The sequence below is a fragment of the Pollachius pollachius genome (genome assembly GCF_949987615.1).
Source record: "Pollachius pollachius genome assembly, chromosome: 2".
NCBI lineage: Eukaryota > Metazoa > Chordata > Actinopteri > Gadiformes > Gadidae > Pollachius > Pollachius pollachius.
The window spans coordinates 30,460,310-30,483,215 of NC_136935.1; the positions used below are offsets into that span (position 1 = coordinate 30,460,310).

Genomic DNA, 22,906 nt, shown 5'->3' on the forward strand with positions numbered 1-22,906 from the left:
CCTACCGAGGGTGGGGGGGGTAATGGGGTGAATTCAGCCAAGGTTGGTGAGACAGGACATTAACCAAACAAGCAGGCATCTTATTCTGGAGGAAGGGTTCATCGAAAGAGCGCCTCACCTTTCGCTGCCATTTTGGCAAGGAGGTCATGACCTTCCTTTCTTTCTCTCTTTCTTCCGAAGTGGATCCCTACACTCTCTTCCTCCCTCTATCACTCTATCCCTCCATCCTCCCCTGCTGTCCTCGGCCCCTGGGCTGGGGCTGATTGTGATGAAACTCATTAGCGGTCCCCTTGGCGTCGGGGGGAGCCTCCTCTATGAGGATATATTTAGACGCTGGCTGTATGACGCCAGGGTTTTTTAATGAGGTGTGGGATGAGCCCAGACATGCCGTCAGTCACATTGAATAACAGCGGGAGAGAGAGAGAGAGAGAGAGAGAGAGAGAGAGAGAGAGAGAGAGAGAGAGAGAGAGAGAGAGAGAGAAGTGATGACTGTTGCTGGAGGTTAGAAAGTCTTTATCATGGCACTGATGTGGGTATTAGTCTGTCATGTCTCCTGTCAGGCTGTACATGTTCTCTCCAGACACCAGCCCGCATATGTGTGTGTGTGGGCTGGTGGGGGGGTTCGGGCTCATAGGGGGATGGAGACGGTTGAATGATTGTTCCATGTGGTCGGGTTTGAGGAAGGGCGAGTGTGGAAGTGAGAATCAGCCATGGTTATTTGTTTTCATTATGATATATGTGGGTGGATAAGTGTATCTTTGTGGTTCGTATCCACGCAGTTACGGTACATATACACTCAGATTCCAGAGAAAAGTATTTTAAATGCAATATTTGGGAATTCTCTCTTTCCCTTTGCTGTGGAATGAGCCTTGTAATCAAACTAACTTTAGTACATTCGGTGTTGTCGCTCAGTCCCCTATTAATTACGTTAAATATGCGTTTCTGTTCCCAGGTCAGGATCATTTTCTGATCAATAATAACAGATGGATGTCTCCTCTCTCCTCAGAGCATCGTGTCCAAGTACGCCTCTCAGTTCCGGGGGAACTCACAGCATGATGCTCTGGAGTTCCTGCTCTGGCTCTTGGACAGGGTGCATGAAGATGCCAGTGCCAAGACCAACGGATCCTCTAAGGTAAGGCAATAGCATTTGGTCTGCTGGCGTTTTGGCTGTTTAATGTGGAAGTTAACATTATACATTTAGCTTCTAAACGTGTAAAAGTCTGTGAATCTGTGTCATGGATCAGGAGTGACCTGGTTGATTGTTGCCTCACCTTGGCTGAAATGATTTGATTTCTATTGATTTCTGGACTGGCTTTGTGTTTTGCAATCCTCTTTGCTGTCTTAGGTCTACTTAATGCAGAGTGGTATATAAAAGCATGAATAATGTAAATATATCATCCTAGATTCTCAGTTGTTTGACAGGTAATGGACAGGACAGGAGAGCATCCGATGGCAGATACATCTGTTGGCATGTTACGTTTATATTCATACAGTACATAGGCTATAGCAATTCTGCTTGCACTTCCTGCCTAAATCTCAAGGGGTTTTCATCGACCCCTGTTCCTATTGTCGTCAGCTAAAATCGTCTTGGGGACCACTGAGGATACTTCAGTGTATCGCACACAAGAAGCGACCTGACTACGTCGTTGGACAAACACGTGAAGCCAGAACTGTCTGACAATAAGCCCTGTATTTTACCTATTGCACGTGAGCACGACTCATTAGGGAAATTCTAGAGCAAGCGACCTTGTGCAGACCAGAATCCTAGGGGGTTACTTAAATAAGAGTGTGTTTTTCATTACTGTCAATCGTACACTAAGCATATTAATGTGACAACGAGTATCACAAAAATGTTTTGGTAACATTACATGTGCTTGAGGTTATACCGAGTCTGAGCAGCGAAGTGCAACCAGTCCTCTTGAGGCTCTAGTGAACGAGCATTAGTGAACGTCCATGATGGGGTCACCCAACGTAAGGCATTTGTCCGTAAGAAGGGCACTGCCCTGATACTGTTCTGTTGGGATCAATTTATCTCAACGATTGAGGTCAGGCCGGCCATCCGTTTAACAGGCTGACCTCGTTATTAAAGGGCTCTAGTCACCATCAAGGAAAGCGTCCCTCTCTGATGCCTGAATAGAATTAGGCTAGTATGTGTTGCTCCAGTCAGTTGCTCAAGTGTGTCATTTAGCAAACAGTCACCCTAACACTAACAAAGGGAAGGGGAAGGAGTTTTGAATGTCTCTCTTGTGATTGTGAGTCATTGCTCTCAACACACTGTGGACTCTGTTATTCTCTCTCTCTCTCTCTCTCTCTCTCTCTCTCTCTCTCTCTCTCTCTCTCTCTCGCTCTCTCTCTGATATCATCGCTTTGCCTGCAGTTTGTTTTGGAGTGGAGATGTGCATTTTTTGATGCAAGGTCATCGTGTGTGTCACAGGGTTTTTGAAGTTCTCCAGCGATAAGGTCTGAGTCCTTCCTCGTCATCTCCCAGTGGGTTAGAATCAGACGGTAATTACTGTCCCCCCACACTGTCACCTCCCCTCCCTGTTGGACCTGTAGTCCCATTATTAATGAACCGCTAACTTTTCTGCGACACACATACGCATGCACACATTGAAACAGCCAACACTCTTCACAGTTTATTTAACACAAGTTTATTTATCCCTACGTTGTTTCTTTGTTTTGTTTTCCTGTTAAGTGTCTTTCGGTGCTAAGAAAGGCTGTAACACACAGACAATAATTGAAATTGAAGCATCTTTTATTGCCTCTTGTTAGTCTGCCAGTGAATCCGGTCGTAATTAAAGAACAATATCAGTCCATTCTGTCTATCCTGGCTTCCCTAAAACATCTGTTGTTTACATTTGTGGCAGGTATAATGTAACAGATTTCAGTGGTCGTGTTTACATATGGCATCTAGGGTGAGCCCATAGCCACGCAGGAAGCTTAGTGCTGTGTGACAAAATATTATATTATACTAGAGTTTTCGGGTGCGCGTTGTGTGCGCTCAACCTCTAGTTGTAATTAAACCCATGGCAATAATTTGGAAACCCCAGTCGATGATGTTACAAATTTCTGAGCGCGTAATATAATAACATTTTGCCTATAATTCGCTCACCAGCGTTTAAACATTTTTTAACAATTCATTGAACAGAAGGCAACAGGCTGATTTAGGGGGCCACTCAATAACATACAGATGCATCACCCACGCCCACGGCCACTGAAGTGGTGTGAGAAATACCGACTTTCTACTCCTCATTCACATATAAGGTAATTTACATTTCCTACAGAGAAAATACTACCTCAGGGGTAGTATTATTCAGGAGATTTTCAAGGTAAAAATGTCGGGATATGTTGTTCACACATGGATATGGATATGTTGTTCACACATACGGCCCATCAGCAGAATATCAGGACTTACACGTGTGTATGAAAGCGGCTAGTGTGTGAGCATTTGATTATATTATAAAATTTGTCAATTTATGGTAACAGCAGTAATTGTTCAATGGAAAGTGTAGTATACTATGCATGCAAATCAATTATTAAATAGCTTTTACTGTTATTCAGGGCGGAAAAGTGCATCGACATTTTAAAATGCAAGGCAACTACTATTGGTTAGTTGAAAATAATAATCATCATTGAGATTAAACATCTCTTCTAGTGTCCTGGCCAAGACAGGCAGCATTAGCCTAAAGTCACACATAGCATACACAAAAAACAGAAGAAAAACAAAACAACAAAAACAGTCCGCAGGGGGGAGGGCGGGATATCAGTATCGCAAGACATTTTGGGAGGATCAAGGAGCAGAGTAATATTACGTTTGAGCAACAAAGTTTAGAAACATTTCGGGATGCTCAAGGAGGAGGGTAATATTACATTTGAGCAACAAAGTGTAGTCTTTTGGTGGACTCTATAGACATAATTCACCCTACTGTTTCATTGACATGTTTTCATTCGGTGATGTAGGGACACTGTCTCTTTAAGAATCACGGGATTTCTGTGTTGCTATGCCGGTCGGCGCGATGTTTGAATTTAATGGTTTTTATATGACGAAATGAACGACCCGCTGTTGCTTGTCGAGGTGACAAATTGTCTCTTCCCTTATTTTATTCCAATTTCTACAGTCTATAGACAGAACGTGCTACCTGGGAGAGTTTGTTGACGGCGGAGCTGTTATGTTTAAAAACATAATGTCTTACCTGGGCGTGTGTGTCGCTGCGGTGTGTGCGTGTTATCTTACCTGGGCGCGTGTGTCGATGGCGGAGCAGTTATGTTTAAAATCATAACGTCTTACCTGGGCGAGTGTCGCTGCGGTGTGTGCGCGTGCGTGTGTGTTCTTACCTGCGCGTGTATCGATGGCGGAGCCATTATGTTTAAAAGCATGACGTCTTAGCTCGGGTTGATAAGTTATCGGACTGCTTGCGGAGCGATAAGAAAGACGTGAATCAGGCAAAAAATCCACTTTCCTTGACAGCGGTCTAGTTTGGTGTGCATAAAAGTACAGACGGACAATCATTTTATTTTAGCTCAGCAGGTGGAAAGCAATCATTTCCTTAATGAATTAATTTCAATTATTCATTAAGGTAATATGCTCCAAAAGCAGGAAAGGTCCAAGCTGCTGAAAGTTAAACCATAGTGAGACCAAGCTGGACCATTATTCATCTCTTTTCCAGATATTTTTGATTTTCACCGTGGTATCGGTTCAGTATCGAGTATCAAGGTATTTTTGGTCAGGTACCGTATCAAAGTCATTATTTTGGTATCATGCAACACTACTAGATATTGTTATATATTTCTGCATGCCAGGATGTATGACTTGTGAAGCATTTGCTTCTTGATCAGGAGGTAAGAGCCGATCACTGTCTTATTATTCCAAACAGACTTTAAGATGTTCCTTTATTTGAGTCTTTGTTCTCTGCAAATTAAATCCACAAATGCGAGTGAAAGCACTCTAGCAAGTGCACAACAACATCTATTTACATTAGCTTTACCCATGTCTCGTCTTCATCTCATTACTATTCTAGTCCTTTGGGAACAGCTGATAAGAGGACACAGAAGACATGAATAAGTATTTGCTCTAAGATATCTATGCAACCTGTTGGACGCAATTGCCTTCATTTTTGTCATACACATCGGCTAGAGTGGGAACACACTGTGATGGCGGGGGCTTTGGTTGGCCTTTCCTCTTGATAAAACGCAGCGTCCTGCATGTCAACTATGCCTGATCAGGCGGAGGACAACAGAAGTGCTCCGCTGCATCCCTCATTTACAGAGGCATATCAATGTCTCACACTCCTCTCGGTGGGCTGTGGCCTGGCCAATAGGTATAAATGCAACAACAAATATGATTGATATGAAATAATAGGAGTAGTAGCAATAGCGGCAGCAGCAGCAGAATTGTACTTACAACTTTTATTAAATTAATTATTTTCTAATTCTTAAGTCTTATTTACTTATAACGTTGTAATGCAGTCTTCAGGCAACAGACCTAATAAAAACGAAATGGTAAAGTCAAAGTTGCTCTTCATTCACTCCAGCCACTAAATATAACCATCAGCAGCACATACTTGCATCCAATGTTTTTGCAACCTTCCTTTCCAGCGCCAACAGCATGTGTAAGAATCGTTTCTCTGGAGATTAATCTTCTCTCGCAGGGTAAGAAAGATGAGCTACGCTATCCTGACCTTTCGTTGCTTAAGAGAAAGGAGAGCTTGAAAGGAAACATTAAAGTTAAAGCCTTTCATTTCTACAGCGCCGACTGCACTACGTTTAACCCTGGGGCGTTTGGTGAGCGGTTCTGAGTGCTGGCTGTTAAAAGCCAATCCATCTCAGTTCTCAGCCCAACGGATAGTATTAAGATCTGCCAGCGCAGCCCCAGTGCCATTAAATTATGAATGCATTATTACATTTCGAAGGTCAATAAACCTACCATCCTCTGTATTGCGACTGGAAAAAAAGATGAATGACGTACTGTCAAACAAACTTGTTTTGACCTTATCTGTGTATATAATATTTAGGACCTACATCCACAAATTTGACATGCAATTTTAAGCGATCACTGTGTCAGTGGACCAGCAGAAGTGAGAATGCCAATGCCAGAGCAGTCTTTTACAGGATGACGGATTCAGGACGATTTGTATTGTTGGTTATTTTGAAGGAACGTTATTTATTTTAGCTGTCTTGTTAGCGGCTGATTATGAGTTATGAGGTTATGAGTCAACAAGCCCACTGAACACTGGCCAGCTGATGTGAGGTTGAGAAAATGTTGTTAGTTTAGAGAGCGGCGATGACTCAAGCCATTACCACCACCTCACAGACGCATGGTTACGAAAGTTAATTAACACCCCTCCAGCCAATCAGAATCGACTATTCACCAAGGGCATGGTATAAATGTGATATAAATACTTCCTATTGGGACACTTCTTGTACAACTACTATTCAATGTGCATGATATATTCACTCATTACCGCTTTTGTAATACCACATTGCGCAATATCAAACCGAAAAGTATGTGATTAAAGTGTACTATATTCTGTTTACTTTATGGAGAGATGCGTGTTGGCTGTGAGACTTAGTTGTGTTTGATTTAGAGGCAGCTTCAAACCACTTCATAATGATCAAGTCTCATTGGCCCTGCTCTGCCACATGCAAGTGTTTGCGCACATGCCGTGTGGGCCTGCTTCGGGACCAGAAACAGTCCTTGGTTAAAATTGTTGTTTCAATGCTACTTTATCATCCGGTCAGGCCATGACACATTTACTGTGTCAGCCATGTCAAGTCCCAGATCGGGTCTTTCTCACATTATGATCCGATGAGCAAGACCACGTCCCGAGGCGGTCAGGCCCGTATTCTGTTCCGGTTGCATAGGTGTGTGGACAGCGATCTGAGCACAACGCGGGCAGACTACAGGCTATGCATTAACCCTTTTCCCCGGAAAAAAAAAGCGTTAGTCAGACCACACACCCCGGCTTGGGCGCTCCGCTCAACTACCTCAGCTGGAAGCCTGGTACTACCATCGCCAAGAGCAAGCAAAGGTCGTAAGACAAGTCACAAGTCATCTCTGTTTGGGCACCGCAGTGGTGAAACGAGCTCCATGCCGATGTCAGGACTGCAAAGTCGCTCACCAGCTTCCGAAAGAGTCGCAAGAGTCTCCGATGAAAGTCGCTTTGGATAAAAGCGTCTGCTAAATGCCGTAATTGTAATTGTAATTGTAATTGTCTCAAGACTCACAAGTTCACCTGGGCTCTGCATAGCCTCCCCCTTTCCCCCCACTGCCCCTCCTCCTCCCTTACCCTGCTAAAAACACCCCTCTTACACACTTATTACTTCGCATCGTGTAGTAACTTATCCAAGCTTTGTTGTATATTGGGAATGGGTTAACCTAGTGATTGTATGAACATCCTTACTGTACCGACAGCAATATATAGTTGTTTCTCTTTCTCCTAAAAATGTACTTATTGTAAGTACATCTTTAGATAAAAGTGTCTGCTAAATGCCCTTAATGTTAATGTAAATATAAATGTAGATTTTTCTTTCAGTTTCTTGCCAGGACTTTCCTGGCGAGCGGTCAATGTGGTAAAGCCCGTTGAATGCATGGGGAACTCTGCCTCCCCGGGCTTATGAATGTTGGTGAACTAACCTATCTTAAACAGCCTCTCCACAACAATGTATGACTGTATAATTGTGAAGCTTTTGACTATTTAATACCAGTTCAAAATGCAAGAACAACATAATAGTTTATTTTCCTCCAAGCTCCATTCAAGCATAATAAGCTTACCAGGAAGTTTCTCTGTGGGAAAGTGTAGGCCTACCACAGTATCTGCCACAGAGTTTACATTCGATTGTCAAGTGTCGACGTCAGAATCTGTGTTCCAGATCTGGTGCGTCCATCACAAAAGTTGCGTTGAACTGACGTGTCGTGCTCGACATGCTAGTTTCCTTAACCCATAAACTTCAGCCAGTGAGTTGATGGTGAAAGTGCCTCATGCTGTACAATAAATATTTATTTATTGTTTCTATCATGTCCTGCAGTTCTGTAGACCTGGTCTTTACAGTTTTTATACTGGACCACAGTCAAACATGTCTTGCTCTGTAGACACAGTCTCTAAAGTGTTTAAGGATATCTAAATTCTTGAACATTGTTCTGATATCCTATTTTGTCCGAAACGTGCACTCTTTATTCCTATGTGGACTATTCCTTTTCCTATTCTTACACAATTACAAATTCTACCATTCCCAGCCTTAAGCTCCAACTAATTTGTGGAATTGGGAAAAAGGCTTAGGCTTGACTGTGAGGTAGACCAAGGCATGCTCTTCTTAAGGAGCAGGGGATGGAATACTTCTAGCATAGAATGTGTGGTGGTGGTTGTCAGGTAGGGAGTCAGGTCAGGTGTGTGTGTGTGTGCGTTTAGTTCTTTGTGCGGTTGTGCATTTGTGTGTTTTCTTTGAGAAGCCAACATCCATCATTAGTAAATCGAATTTGTCATTTGTGTTTGTTTTGTTGTCTATAGAAGGAAAGGGCTTTTTTGGACACAGTAAAGGACAAATTTAATTGACCATACAAACGCTATCTTGATTTGACTTCTCAGGATTGGATACAAATTTAATATGGTTAAATGTTTGTGGACAATGATGTTAAAGCAACAAATCATGTCTGCCTTCCTCTTAGGTTTTATCCATTTTGGTTAGCAGCCGTAAGAAATATCAAGGCACGGATTCTTCTGTGAGGGTCTCTGAAACGCTTCACTATTTTATTCCTCTTTGACTGTATTTCCTGGGTTGTCACTCATTGCATAAAACATCTAGAATGAAAAACAAATCCGTTGACACGAAAAGGCCCAACCTTTTCACACAATCTTCTCAGCCGATTGAGCGTAAAGGAAGTTTACGAGAAAGTTTACGAGTAGCTGGTTTTCCCCTGGGACCGAGTCCTGCCGGCCATAGAGCCCCATGCAGGTTTTATAATAAGTTGTCAAGGTAGGCCCAGCACAACACAGCAAAGTTCAGGATGTTGCAGAGAAGGGAGCGTAGCATCCCCCTTCTTTCCTATCGGTTGACAACCGGAGACCTACAAGCTAAGCATGTGGCTTAACAACGCTTCCACTAGAGATTCTAGTCTAGACGGCAAACGGTCTCTACTCAATCCAGATTGAATTTCCATAACAAGGGGGATGCTATGCCTACTTCTCTGTAACATCCTTGTACAAGAGACACTTGTACAACCCCATTTTGATTTGTAGAGGGATTCAAATTGCTGGTGTAAACAGGGCCGTTGTGAGTTTAATAAAGGACAGGTTGTGCACTGAGCAGTAGCTATCGTTTCCATGGCCAAGGAAACCTGTGCAATTAGATGGTATTTTTTCTGGCAATGGAAATACTAGTACAAAGTGACTTTAATAAGTAACTAGACCCAATGACTCTTATCACAGTCAGAGAATAAAGATGCCGGAACAAATAGTTAGTTAGTAATAGACTGAAACCACAGGAAGGATATTTATTATCATGGGTGACCCATAAAAGACCAAATAGGACTGTAGCCACACATTGCTATGTGTGCACCCCTACTGCCGCCACCGCCACCACAAATCCCACCAGCGCTCCGCTCTCCAGCTCTCCTGGCCACACACAGGCCAGATCAAACGACCCAGAGCCCTGGCAGCACCACCCTACCCTAGGCTAAGCCAGCCAGGCAACCTGCCAAGTGACATTTCTGAGATGCCACACATTCCACGTGAGAGAGAGGGATAGAGAGGGAGAGAGGGAGAAAGAGAGAGAAAAAGAGATAGAGGGGGGGAGAGAGATATTTTAATAATGACTGTGTTAAGTTGTATCTTATTTTACCGTTTTTGCTTTGGCCATGAAGCTCTTTGGAATTTGAACGTTGGGAGAGGTTCACATCGAAGAAGTAGTGCAGGCATAGAGAGAGAGAGAGAGAGAGAGAGATAAACCTTTACTTTTAACTGTCAGTTTTTTTCTGACTTTTAAAAAACGAGGATCCCACTATTTAGTTGCTTTCAAACAGTGCCAAATCAACCCAGAAACATTAGTTCATTCAGATGTTTCACCCCTTGCCTTGCGCGGATGCATGCGTGTATGTGTGTGCGTGTGTGTGCGTGTGTGTGTGTGTGTTTTTGGTTTATGTGTGCGTGTGTGAGAGTTTCTCGCCCGAGGCAGGATCACTGGTATTTAAAGTAAGACACTAAATCCTGGATCAGTAAAACAACTAAAAATGGATGTGGCCCAGAGGTCACTCCCCCCACTGATGCTGTTATCTGTGTCATACATTATCACACACACACACACACACACACACACACACACACACACACACACACACACACACACACACACACACACACACACACACACACACACACACACACACACACACTCCCATTGCCTTAGGTCAGGCTTGCATTAAGATACATGAAGGTGTTTTGCTGATTGGTGCTGGTCGTCTCGTTGACAATGGTGTCCGCCCAGATGTCCCCTGCTGTGTGCTCTGTCACCGGGCCAACACCACAACCTGACATCCTCGTGACTTCTGCATCGCAAAGGAGATCGTGACATTTGGATGACTTTTTCTTTTCAATTAAAATTAATGAAAACGATGTAAATGGAAGACAAAGCCTCCCTCTGTCTGAGGGACAAACGGCCGCAGTGGTCCGCCGCAGCCACAGAGGGAGGTTGTGGCAACGGAAAACATGGCAAAATATAATTATAAAATATACACACAATGCATGTTTATTTATAGGAGTTTACTGTTCTGCCTCTGTGTGTGTGTGTGTGTGTGTGTGTGTGTGTGAGTGTGCGCGCACATGTGTCTGTGTGTACGCGTTTCCTAGGGCTTGCATCCCAAGTGCTCTCCCAATGGGATGCTTTGTGTGCCATCACAGTACTTGCCATTCTCTGCAGAGCTAGCTTCTAGCTAGCTAGCGAGTCTCATGATTTTTTAATCTGCAACACTAGGCCTGATTCAGTGGACACCAGCTGCTGAAAGGGGCTTACCAGCACAGGGGCTTGGCTCAGAATGTCGCATCACTCCTTTTCTGACCACTCCTAAGTCTACTCCAAAGTTAACAAAGTCACTTGGTTTGGTAAACAGAATGCAACTTGTTATGAGAACATGCAGTGGAACAGAAAGGTGCTCGGGTAAACTATGAAAGGCATCTGGCAAGACCTGTTAGTCCCTCGGGCGAGAAACTCTCACACACGCACACATAAACCACAAACACACTCACACACACACACACACACACGCGCATACGTACACGCATGCACGTGCGCAAGGCAAGGCAAGGCAAGGCGCATCCTGACGTCCTTGTGACTTCTGCGTCGCAATAGAGAACGTGACATTTGGCTTCTTTTTCTTGAGAAAAAAGAGAAAACGACTCATCTATAGCGACCCCACGTCAAGTAAACCCAGAATCGGGGAGAAAGTTCGCTCCTCCGGGGCCCCTGGGGGCCCCCGGTCTGGGGTGCATAGGGCAGGGCCTGGTCACTCTGGGAGGGGACGGGGACGGGGGGGACGGGATACCATGAATAATTGAACGTGTCCTCTCATGGGGTGAAACGGTCGTTTGGAGATGAGAGAGCTGCTGAGGAGCTGGAGGGAGACAGTGGAGGGAGACAGTGGGAGGGAGACAGTGGGAGGGAGACAGTGGAGGGAGACAGTGGGAGGGAGACAGTGGAGGGAGACTGTGGAGGGAGACAGTGGAGGGAGACAGTGGGAGGGAGACAGTGGAGGGAGACAGTGAGAGGGAGACAGTGGGAGGGAGACAGTGGAGGGAGACAGTGGAGGGAGACAGTGAGAGGGAGACAGTGGAGGGAGACAGTGTAGGGAGACAGTGAGAGGGAGACAGAGGAGGGAGACAGAGGAGGGAGACAGTGGAGGGAGACAGTGAGAGAGAGACAGAGGAGGGAGACAGTGAGAGGGAGACAGTGAGAGGGAGACAGTGGGAGGGAAACAGAGGAGGGAGACAGTGGAGGGAGACAGTGGGAGACAGTGGGAGGGAGACAGTGGGAGGGAGACAGTGGAGGGAGACAGCGGAGGGAGACAGTGAGAGGGAGACAGTGGAGGGAGACAGTGGAGGGAGACAGTGAGAGGGAGACAGTGGGAGGGAGACAGTGGAGGGAGACAGCGGAGGGAGACAGTTAGAGGGAGACAGTGGAGGGAGACAGTGGGAGGGAGACAGTGGGAGGGAGACAGTGGAGGGAGACAGTGAGAGGGAGACAGTGGAGGGAGACAGTGGAGGGAGACAGTGGAGGGAGACAGTGAGAGGGAGACAGAGGAGGGAGACAGTGAGAGGGAGACAGTGGGAGGGAGACAGAGGAGGGAGACAGTGAGAGGGAGACAGAGGAGGGAGACAGTGAGAGGGAGACAGTGGGAGGGAGACAGTCGGAGGAAGGAGGACCAAAAATGGAAGTGGCATTGTCCCCGAGATTGATTCACACGAGTCTGCTGGTAGCAGGTGAAGCCTGCTCGCTGTGATAACCTCATGCACGCGTCTGACTGCTGGGCGCGGTTGCTACGGAAACCAAGCGCGAAAAAAAAACAACCCAACCTGTACGAGCACCTAGACCCTTTGTGCCCCGAATCTTCCACTTCAAATGTTCACATGCATGTTTCTCCCCCTTTGTGTCTATAAGTGGCGTTTGGTATTGGGTGCTGAGACAACCTGTCTGGCAGGTGACTGATGTCAGCAGAGTCTGAATGCCGATGACGATGTCGGGGCCTCCCTGGCTGGGAGTCATGTTCAACCCTCCCCTCTTTCACTTCCTGTTGGGACAGTTCTGGGTGTTTGTTCCGTCGGCGTCTCACAGGGCATGGGAAACCAGACTGGTGACACTTTGTAGTGGCTGCACCGGTTGAGCATGCACGGGATTAGCATTGTCTGCTCTCTGTTATTTGCAGAATCATGTGACACAGTGAGTGCACACACACACACACACGCACAGACACACACACGCAGACGTGGGAGCGTGTGTGTGTGAGTGACAGATCGCTGATATGTTTCTGCTCTCCTTTGTTTTTGCTTTTGGGTATTATTATTTTCTTTGCTGGACCAGTGCTGCCATGGAAACAGCCATGTAATATTGGAGAGCAGTTACCCCTTTCCCCTCATATAAGGGAGAGGGAGAGGGGGAGAGAGAGAGGGCGAGAGCGAATGTTGGCAATGCAGCACTTCAGAAGATGGCCTGAACCACTTCCAGTGCTACCACAAAGTAATACACCAAAACTACTACTGCTAAACTACCTGCCAAACCGCCAGCAGTACTACCTCCAAAACCGAGGTACTACCAGCACTACGACTGGTGAACAAGGGGTGACTCATACTGTTGTCCATTCCTGGTATGTGTGGGGAGTTTGAACCAGCGCGGGTCACTGGTTGACTGTGGAATCCGCTGTTATCTCCCGGTCGGCCTTGTTCCCGTTAAGCCGGCCGTTGAATGGGCAGTACTAACGCCAGCCACTCCAAAGGCTCAGCGAATCACCATTAGTCAGCTGCTTTACCGCGGGCCAGACAGCTATTCAACAGAAGTGAATAGCTGCATCTCTCTCTCCTCCCCGTCTTCTCTGTGTGTGTTTGACACATTTCTGCAAAAAGATTTCATGATGCCCTTGGTTTATTTTTAGTTACCAGGCTTGTTTGTAACTGGCCATAGGGCATCGGTGGCTGTCTTGAGGCAAAACACCTTGCCAGATACACTTATGGGCCTGTATGTCTAGTTTGCTACAGTTACTGGTTTAAATCCTTGTCTCTCTGTCTGTCTGTCTGTCTGTCTGTCTATCTCTCTCTGCCTCCCTCACTCTCTGTCTCAGTTTCTGTCTCTCTGTCTCTGCTCCTCTCCAAAAGAACGGCACTTCTAATAATACCTAGGACTGCCAAAAGTACAACCTTTCACTGTACCCACACACACATAGTTCCGCTCTGTAGTTGAGTTTATTTCAAACTGAGTCTCCGCCTTAAGGCAGAGGGAAGTGTGTGTGTGTGTGTGGTATATCTCTGGAAGCAGTCAGCTGCTCTGTTTACACTTTCTCATCGCATTCACACACACAGAAGTCCTCATCTCCTACCCACAACACACACACACACACACACACACACACACACACACACACACACACACACACACACACACACACACACACACACACACACACTCTGTCTCTGTCTCTGTCTCTGTCTCTGTCTCTGTCTCTGTCTCTCTCTCTCTCTCTCTCTCTCTCTCTGGATATGGTTTTTAAAGGCTGCATTACAGTAAAGTAACAGCTCAAACTGACTGTTCTAGCTGTTTTATTATTGTCCTTTACAGACTTAGTCATTACGTCCACATTTACATTACCAATGATGATTTATGAAAATTCTCATTATGTCAATGTTTTGAGAAAAGCACCAATACATCATCCCTACATTCTTGTAGGGATGGTCGAAATTGGTCGCAATATCAATTTCAACCTTATTTCAGGCAAAAATGACCATATTGAATTGTGTCCACACCGACCATACTAGATGCTGCAATACTTGAAAATGCTAATGCTCCTTACTTTTCATTAGTCAAGAACTGTATTTATTCACACAGGACTACGACTCCCCTCGCAGTCTGTCCTTTGAAAACAATGTACAATTTTTCGAGAACTGTAGAAGTGTTTCCAATGTACGTACAAAAAGACACATGATAGCTTATAGACGTGATGACAAAACATAGAAACCGGCCCAAGGACACCTTTTTAAAATAAAATCTATGAAGGTAAACACTGCTGATGAGTGAACCTTTCAGACTCTCTCCAGCTATGGCAACGGGATCTTTTAATTACCTTCTTTTCACTAAGGAGGAGATTAGATTAAGATGTAGCCGGGTGGCCACCAGACTTGGAGGTGTGTGTGCGTGCTTGCCTGCATGTGCGTAAAAGTGGCTAAAAAGAAAAGAGAGGGAAAATAAAGTGTTTTGCTTTCCAATGCGTAGCAACTGCTTTGCAGACGGCAGATGCCGGAATCAGACCCGCAGCCGTTCTCTCTCCCGCTCCTCTGATGGTCGCCGTCCTGCCAGCGCGCGGAGCTACCTGCCGCTAGCGCTTTCAGGCACGGGCAGGTTTCTGAAGGGGGTCAAGTCCACTCTTTGAGGACCCATCTGCAGCAGGCCCTGCATACAGCTGTTCCCACTTCTCACTGCTCCAGGGATTCTCACCGTCCCTCGCTCTCCAAACTCGAAAAGACTATTAGATATCCAAATGCACTATGAAACAGTGTGAGGGGCCCGCTTTGGCCCCTGAGCTTGCTGTGAAAGGAGCGTGTGGGGGAGGCAGCTCTCACGTGGATGCTAGCTTGTGGCTTCTGCGAGGACTTAGTGGGAGGCGGTGGGAGTTGTGATGATAACAACATATGTTGTACCCTGCGGGGGGGGCCCCGGAGACCCCTAGAGGTGAGCCCGAGAAGGCCCCGCCGGCTGCTGCTCCCTCAGTCTTCTGCAGGGATCAAATGAGGTGTTGTCAGGCAGGTGCGGTCTGAGGAAACAACACGCTGTAGTGTACCGCTCCAGGGTGAATACCGCCCACACCTCCTCTTAGCAAACACTGCCTTCAGTCTATGTTTTACAGGATCTGTTTGTGTTTCTCTGTTTGTTCCATCAGCACGCTTTATTATTCTGTGTGTGTGTGGGTTTCTGGGGGTGTTATGATAAGGTATCCTTCAAGACTTAAGGAGTCGTAAGTGGATGTTAATGGAATAATATGGTACTGACGGTGCTGAGCTTATCTGATGGCACACAGTGCAGATGACACACCAGGCAGCCAGATGTAGTTCCAGTTAAAGGACACGTTGATGAAGGGTTGTTGTCACCTCTGTGGCACTCAATGTGAGTGTTGCAAAATACAATGCACAATGAATGCCTTACATTCACCAAGAATAACACACACGCACACACACACACACACACACACACACACACACACACACACACACACACACACACACACACACACACACACACACACACACTCGCGCACATATAAACACACACACACTACCACACACACACACAAGCCCCGCACGCAAGCATGCACTCACAAAGACGATGTGTGTATGATGATGCAACAGCCCTATTGACCCTGCAACGACCTTGTGAACTCTCCTATCTTGACACTGGAACCCAGGGTCCACTCCCTGAGATCTCGATCTAGTCAGGAATTATTGGTCAATACCGTTTGGACATTCAAATGTCTGCCAACTGACAAACTACCGTGTGTGTGTGTTTTCGTGTGTGATATTCTCCAGAATGATTATTTCTGTCAGATACATTTTGACCTTTCTTTAATCTCTAGCCTCCTACTTGACTCCTCTATCTTTAGCTAACAGAGCATTTGAGGCTCAAGGAACGCCATATTATGATCATCATGTTACCATATTGTACCATTATATCTGCTCACATATCCCAATTCAAATGTTGAAATAATTCAACATTTGGAAACATTTGGCTATGAAAAACTCTGCACTTCAGCCCATCTGATTTTTGTTCCATACAATCAGATCACGCCAATTACGCTTCCGAAAACACAACCATCCTGCAAGGGAAAAGTTGGGTTAATTCAAATAAAAGGTTCTGTTGTTCTTTGCAGCGTATAATAAACATTAGTAGAACCAGTACGCCTCGATCTCAAAACAATACTTCATTTCGGTCACTGGGTCCCAGCTAGCAAACATATTTAGTCAACAATACTTTTCACCAAGCTGTTCGTCACCATGCTACGTCTTATGCATAATTCATCCCAGATTTACTATGAATTCCATGTGCTTCTAACTACTAATGAATTACACTCTCTGTGGGTGTAAGCTGGTGGTCATGAGGGCTGTGTGGAATTGGCATGGAGAGTTTTTGGCATGCAGACGGTGGATTTATTCAGTGTGGCTACTGGCAACAGCTTTGTGGCTCTTGGATATTAGCATGCACTTGTTATGGCTGTGGCTGGCCGCTGGATCTATTATTGGCAGGGCAGACAATGCCAGGGAACATCACTACTCCATTCCTCGGTGGGGTCCATGATAAAGAGGCTTTGTATAATCAGTAATGTCCAACGTGTTCTCTTTCACCCACTCCTTTTCTCTTCCCCATTAACTCCATTTGTCTATATTTAATCGTACACTCGCTCTCTACTCTCTGAATCCTCCCCCTATCTTTCTGTTGTCCCCCCAGTGCTCTCTCTCTCTCTCTCTTGCTCTCTCTCTCTCTCTCTCTCTCTCTCTCTCTCACACACTCACTCACTCACTCTCTCTCTCTCTCTCTCTCTCTCTCTCACTCACTCACTCACTCACTCACTCACTCACTCACTCACTCACTCACTCACTCACTCACTCACTCACTCACTCACTCACTCACTCACTCACTCACTCACTCACTCACTCACTCACACTCTTTTTCTATTTATTTCTCTCTCTCTCTCTCTCTCTCTCTCTCTCTCTCTCTCTCTCTCTATCTCAATATGCAGCGTATTCTCTTTTCATTCTTTTTCACTTATCTATCCCTTCTCTGTGTGCTTTATCTCTCTTCCCCCTGAATGCAGGTACCTGCACTTTGTTCTAAGATCCTTCTAAGTGGTTGTTGACCTACTTATGCTGAGGGGGGCATTCTGAAGAGCCTCTCTTGGCCCGTCTTTGCCTCTCTTATTCACCTTTGTTCCACCAAAGAATGTAACATCCATTACATAGTTTGATGGTAATGGCCGGTGTTTGCTTACAAATATGCAAATGAATTTCGCTGAACAAAATACCTGGCGGAGTAAAAATGAAATGATAACTTTTTAAAGAATATGTGGGCTGGTTTCCTGTTGCACCGGCCTGAGGTCCATTTCTACCTGCTGTTATGGCTTCCGTTGTTGCCTTGGGAGGTTTGGGTTTAAACACGTTATTTACCAGCATGTTACTCCACAGCCTCTACGGTTTTAATTTAGTAGGTGTTGTGTGGGAGTGTTATGTGTCCCTTTGCATTTAAAGCCGCATTTCCACTTTGAGCTTAAAGCTAAATTGCCTAGCCTCATTCTGAAATAAAATCACGTTATTCTTTCAATTACACAATGAATTCAACGAGAATTATATAAGTATGTAAAATAATAATACAAAATAAAAGTAAATTGTAAGGATCCCGACACAACAACGTACGGCATCGCTGTTCCGTCTGTGACGAACGTTCTGCTTTTCCTTGAAGCTACAGTGTGGTTAAAGAAAGAAAAGGCTATTCAGACTAGATACATAATGCAGCATGTTACCGCTCGGCGGCCACAGAGCTGTTTAAAGCAGAAGATGAACAGGCACGTTGTCCTTAAGGTTGACCAGACCCTCTCTGGTCCTAATTGAGGTCTGTGGAGCGCTACAGACGGCGCTCTATTGGACTCCACTGAAGCCCTTCTGCCTGTGGATTATTTTTTTCATACCTACTTTAACACTCTTAAAAGAAAACAAAATGGTTGATTGGTTCAGGACCATGCGGTGCTGGCTCTCTCTTCTCCCATGTGGAATAAAAGTTCTCCCCCTGATTCCCACATGTCTACTGGGCCGGGATCGAGGCCAGCGTTTCCATGGAGACCGGTGTAACCTAGTCCGTCTCCAAGGGTCTTGAGATATGTTTGCCATTGTCAGAGAGAGAGAGAGAGAGAGAGAGAGAGAGAGAGAGAGAGAGAGAGAGAGAGAGAGAGAGAGAGAGAGAGAGAGAGAGAGAGAGAGAGAGAGAGAGAGAGAGAGAGAGAGAGAGAGAGAGAGAGAGAGAGAGAGAGAGAGACATCCTTGTTAAAATGTCAGATGCCGCGGTATTCCCATGAATATCCCTGCCCTTCATGTTCGCACCGCCCAACCTTAATTGTGAGCCTGACCATAGACAGACCACTGGTGACACAGTGTTCCTCCAGATAGTTACACTCAAGGACTGTCCCGGCTGTGGGGTGAATACCAGCCTGCTTTAAATCCGGTTGCCTTGCCGATTGCACTACTTTAGTTGCGTCTGTACAGTGTCTTGTTTATTGGTACTGCTGCTAAATGCTGCTGTACTATGATTATGATTCTGTGAGTGGTTATTTTGTGCCTTTTGTTTTGATATGAATTCATACAGAGATGATGAGGTGTTTATCCTGTTAAGTAGGTTTGTTTTGTATTATTGTTTGTGATGATAAGGAAACAACAACTGGACTCTGCATATATTTTGTTTTCATCCGTAATCTTAATCAGGACTATGATCTGGTTTGATTGGCTGTGGCTCTATAGGGAACATCCTCTTGCATCTGTGTGTTATAATTCATGTCTCGGTCATTTGGAAGGATCACCTAGACCCATTCTAACAAACACAATTCTGAGGCGTTTCACACGTGACAACAAACACACTCATACCTGACACCTGGTCCCTGTTCCGTCTTTCTCTTTTCTCGCTAATACACACGCACGCACCCACGCATACATGCACACACAAACCTGCACAATTGTGTTCTGTTAGATTTCTTGAATGACCCTTTGTTAGGTTGGAATTCTTTTCGTATCCTGAACTATGGTTAAAATAAACTGACTTTTTTCTGACTCTTTTAAATTAATTCTAAGTGAAGGACCTGAGTGTAGGAGTGACCAGGACTGGATTTGTATTATAGTATCTGGCAGATGGACCCGGAATGGATGTGTATTATCTAGGATTAACCAGAACTGGATGTGTATTATAGTGCAGGAGGGACCAGGAATGGATGTGTATTATGTAGGATTAAATTCATTAGATTGCAGACTGTGAAGAATGTGTTTGTCTTACATAAGTCCCTGTCAGATATGTATTCTTCTGACAATTTCCTTTTTATATATATATATATATTTACAGATAGTACAACTGAATTATGCAGGAGAGATGACGTATGTACTCACACAAAAACTAAAGACACTCCCGTTTGGTAATATAATTGGTGTCGAGCCGTATCAAGTGTTTTAGCATAATGTGTGTGTGAAGAACAAACTTGAACACAGATGGGGACGCAGTAATCTGCGTCCCCCCAGCTTTGCTGTGACGCCCCTCTGTGTCCCGCCTGGATCCAGCGCTAATTGAAAGCTTTAGCTTCTGCCTTCCCACTGACAGCCGTTACTATCTCCAAAACAAAAGTCTATTCTCTTTGCTTATTACTGCAATTTTGAAATGGTCTTGAACTCTTCCTTTGTGTTCTCCTGTTTTGGTCAGAGTCAGAGGACATAACAGAAAGCGCATTATACACACTTAATGTGGGCTCTGGAAGGGGCCCCAACACGGCGTTCCAAGAGCCTGACGGCCACATAGTCTCCGGCCACTTGGGTCCGTTATTGTCCCATGATGAAGGTGATGCCAGGAATCCCTTGGACATCCCCTGATGAGGAGGTTGACGGGCCAGAGCTCCTTGTGCTGGAGTGAGATATGGGAGAGAGACTGGCCTTTTGGAGCAGATCAAGACCCTGAGCCCACCGATGGCATCTGCCCGTCGTGCTGATCTCTTTGAATCAACACACTTGGTGTCTGGTTGTCTGCATTTGTGTGTCGACTTCTCTCGGTTTACCTGCATTGTATATACCTCGTGGTATCCTGGGGGTAGAGCAGCTTCTTGGGATTCGCTGCTCACCCTCCAGCAACTAACATGGCATTAAAACCATGAGCTAAAGGAAACAACGACCTGTAGTATGCGGAGGAGCTACTTACCTTCAGACAGAACATGATGTTAAACTTTAGTGTTGGGAGTGTTTATGTGGATGTGCTCAGTTAAAGCATTTGGAATATAAATTTATAAAGACGTAATTACACTCATAAATCTACACAATTTGTAAAGTGATAGGCCAATATCGGCCTGTAAAATCGGCCAACCAATATATCGGTCAGCTCTCTCTATCCATAATTGTATGTATGAAAGTCTGAATGATAAATAGAATGCCCTTATTTAGTTTATTTGATTTTATCCAGCTTGAGTTTACTCGATTGGCTGAGTTAAGCCGACTAAAATTTAGCTGGAGTCATTAGAAAAATCTGATCTCTTAGCCCTCTACTTCTCCTCATCTTTCCTCTCGCTATGTCTCTCTTCCTCTCACTTCCCTTAATTAGTCTGTGATGATAAAGCTGTTTATGGTGGGACGATGTGATTGGCTTCACTGACCTGCAGAACATCCATGTTATGTCCTAACTGTCATGTATTTATCGAACTAACTCTCTCTCTCTCCCTCTTTCTCTCCATCTCTCATGTTCTCTCTTTTTCCATCTCTCTCTCTCTCTCTGTCTCTCTCTCTCTCTCTCTCTCTGTCTGTCTGTCTGTCTGTCTGTCTGTCTGTCTGTCTGTCTCTCTGTCTCTCTCTCTCTCTCTCTCTCTCTCTCTCTCTCTCTCTCTCTCCAGGTTCCCAGTGTGTTGATGATGGAGCCTGCCTGTCCTCCGGCCCTGCCTCAGTCCAACCAGCCGGGCACCAGACACAGCTTTGTGCAGGAACACTTCCAGGCCCAGTACAGGTGAGTGGAGCCGACCACTGCCCCAGGCTCAGGGTTTGGTGGGTCCCCTAACAACGGGGGGTGTGACTCATTCGGGGTCTCATGATTTGATTTCGATACTTGGGATCACGATTCGATTCCATACGATTTTTTTTGATTCAGTACATAGGGATTATAATGTCAGGATTGACTCACAGTTCACTCTTTGTGTTACGAAAGGTGTTGTGGCAAATGATTGCATGAAAGCGGAGTAAAGGGTGTTCACGATTTTGTCCATTTTATATTTTCAAAAGTGACATTAACTGTAATAATGTAAGCACACAAAGGAAAAGGTAAGAAAAGAGGAAAACGTGAAAAAAAATCTAAGAAATATAGGCCTTTATCATCTTGGTAGTTGTGAATCGATTCAGCATCGTAGAAGATTCAGAGGGAGCGACATCTGTTTGAGTGACATGGGTTCAGCGGCGAGAGGCGAGTGAGAGGGAGGGACAGAGGGACATCCATTTCCAGAACCTTTTTTGACATTGCATTGTCAAATTGGGGATCTGGTTGTTCATTGACGTACACGGCTCAGAGGAAGTATTATAATGGAAAATGCGTTGCGGTAGACTGGGATAACACTACAACTCATGACCTCCTCCTCAACCATCCCCACTCTTTCAGAACATACGAGGGGAGATTGAATTGGCCTCTCTCAATAAAAAAATTTGGTTTATTCTCGGTAACGAGTACAACTGAGAAGAATCAATTTGTTCGGCAGTCTGTTCGGCCACGTTGTGATGCAGAAGGAACCTTTATGGGACATGATGGTCCCTGTGATGTTTTCCTCTCAATACCTTATATATTGTGGACAGTATGTTGTTCTTTCCTCCGATATGGGAAGAATGACGTGCTCTTTGAAAGTAGTTCATTCAGAACTGTGAAGGACTGAGAGGAGAATTCAAATTTAAAACAAGCTTCTGGCTCTCCGCACATTTCGACATGGATACATGGGTTTCTGTTTCGCCCTTCTCCGAACAGACACACACACACACACACTGTCTTGCTCCGTCTCACCTTTCTCTTCCTTGGGTCTGCTATCGCCATTTGGTAGTTGATATCATGTGGCTGACGCTGCCGTTGGTGTGTGTGTGGCATGTGAATTTGTGTGCGTGAGATATAACAATTGTAAAGCAGTTTGTTATGTGGAAAATAAAACGCAGGGGTTTGTTGTTGTGACATTTGCATAATGGGCCCTATTTTAACGGTCTGAAACGCAAGTGAGAAGCGCCAAGCGCAAGTAGCTTTGTGGGCAGTTCTATGGCGATGTTGCTATTTTACCGGCGCATAAATGACTCTTGCGCCAGGCGCAAATCTAAAAAGGGTTGGTCTGAAGTAGCCTAATTACCCGTAGGTGTGGTTTGGGCGTAACGTGCAATAAACCAATGAGAGTGCCATCTCCCATTCCCTTTAAGAGCCATGA

At 45.1% G+C, this 22,906-nt stretch overlaps 1 protein-coding gene across 1 annotated transcript in view; it reads left to right on the plus strand.

Moving 5' to 3' along the window:
- The window catches only part of usp43a (ubiquitin specific peptidase 43a), a 108,596-nt gene that overhangs the window by 7,445 nt on the left and 78,245 nt on the right, over positions 1-22,906 (plus strand). The window contains exons 2-3 of the mRNA XM_079729809.1: positions 1,007-1,132; positions 21,356-21,465. Of these exons, the coding sequence (XP_079585935.1) occupies positions 1,007-1,132; positions 21,356-21,465 (236 nt within the window). The remainder of the gene's footprint in view (positions 1-1,006; positions 1,133-21,355; positions 21,466-22,906) is intronic.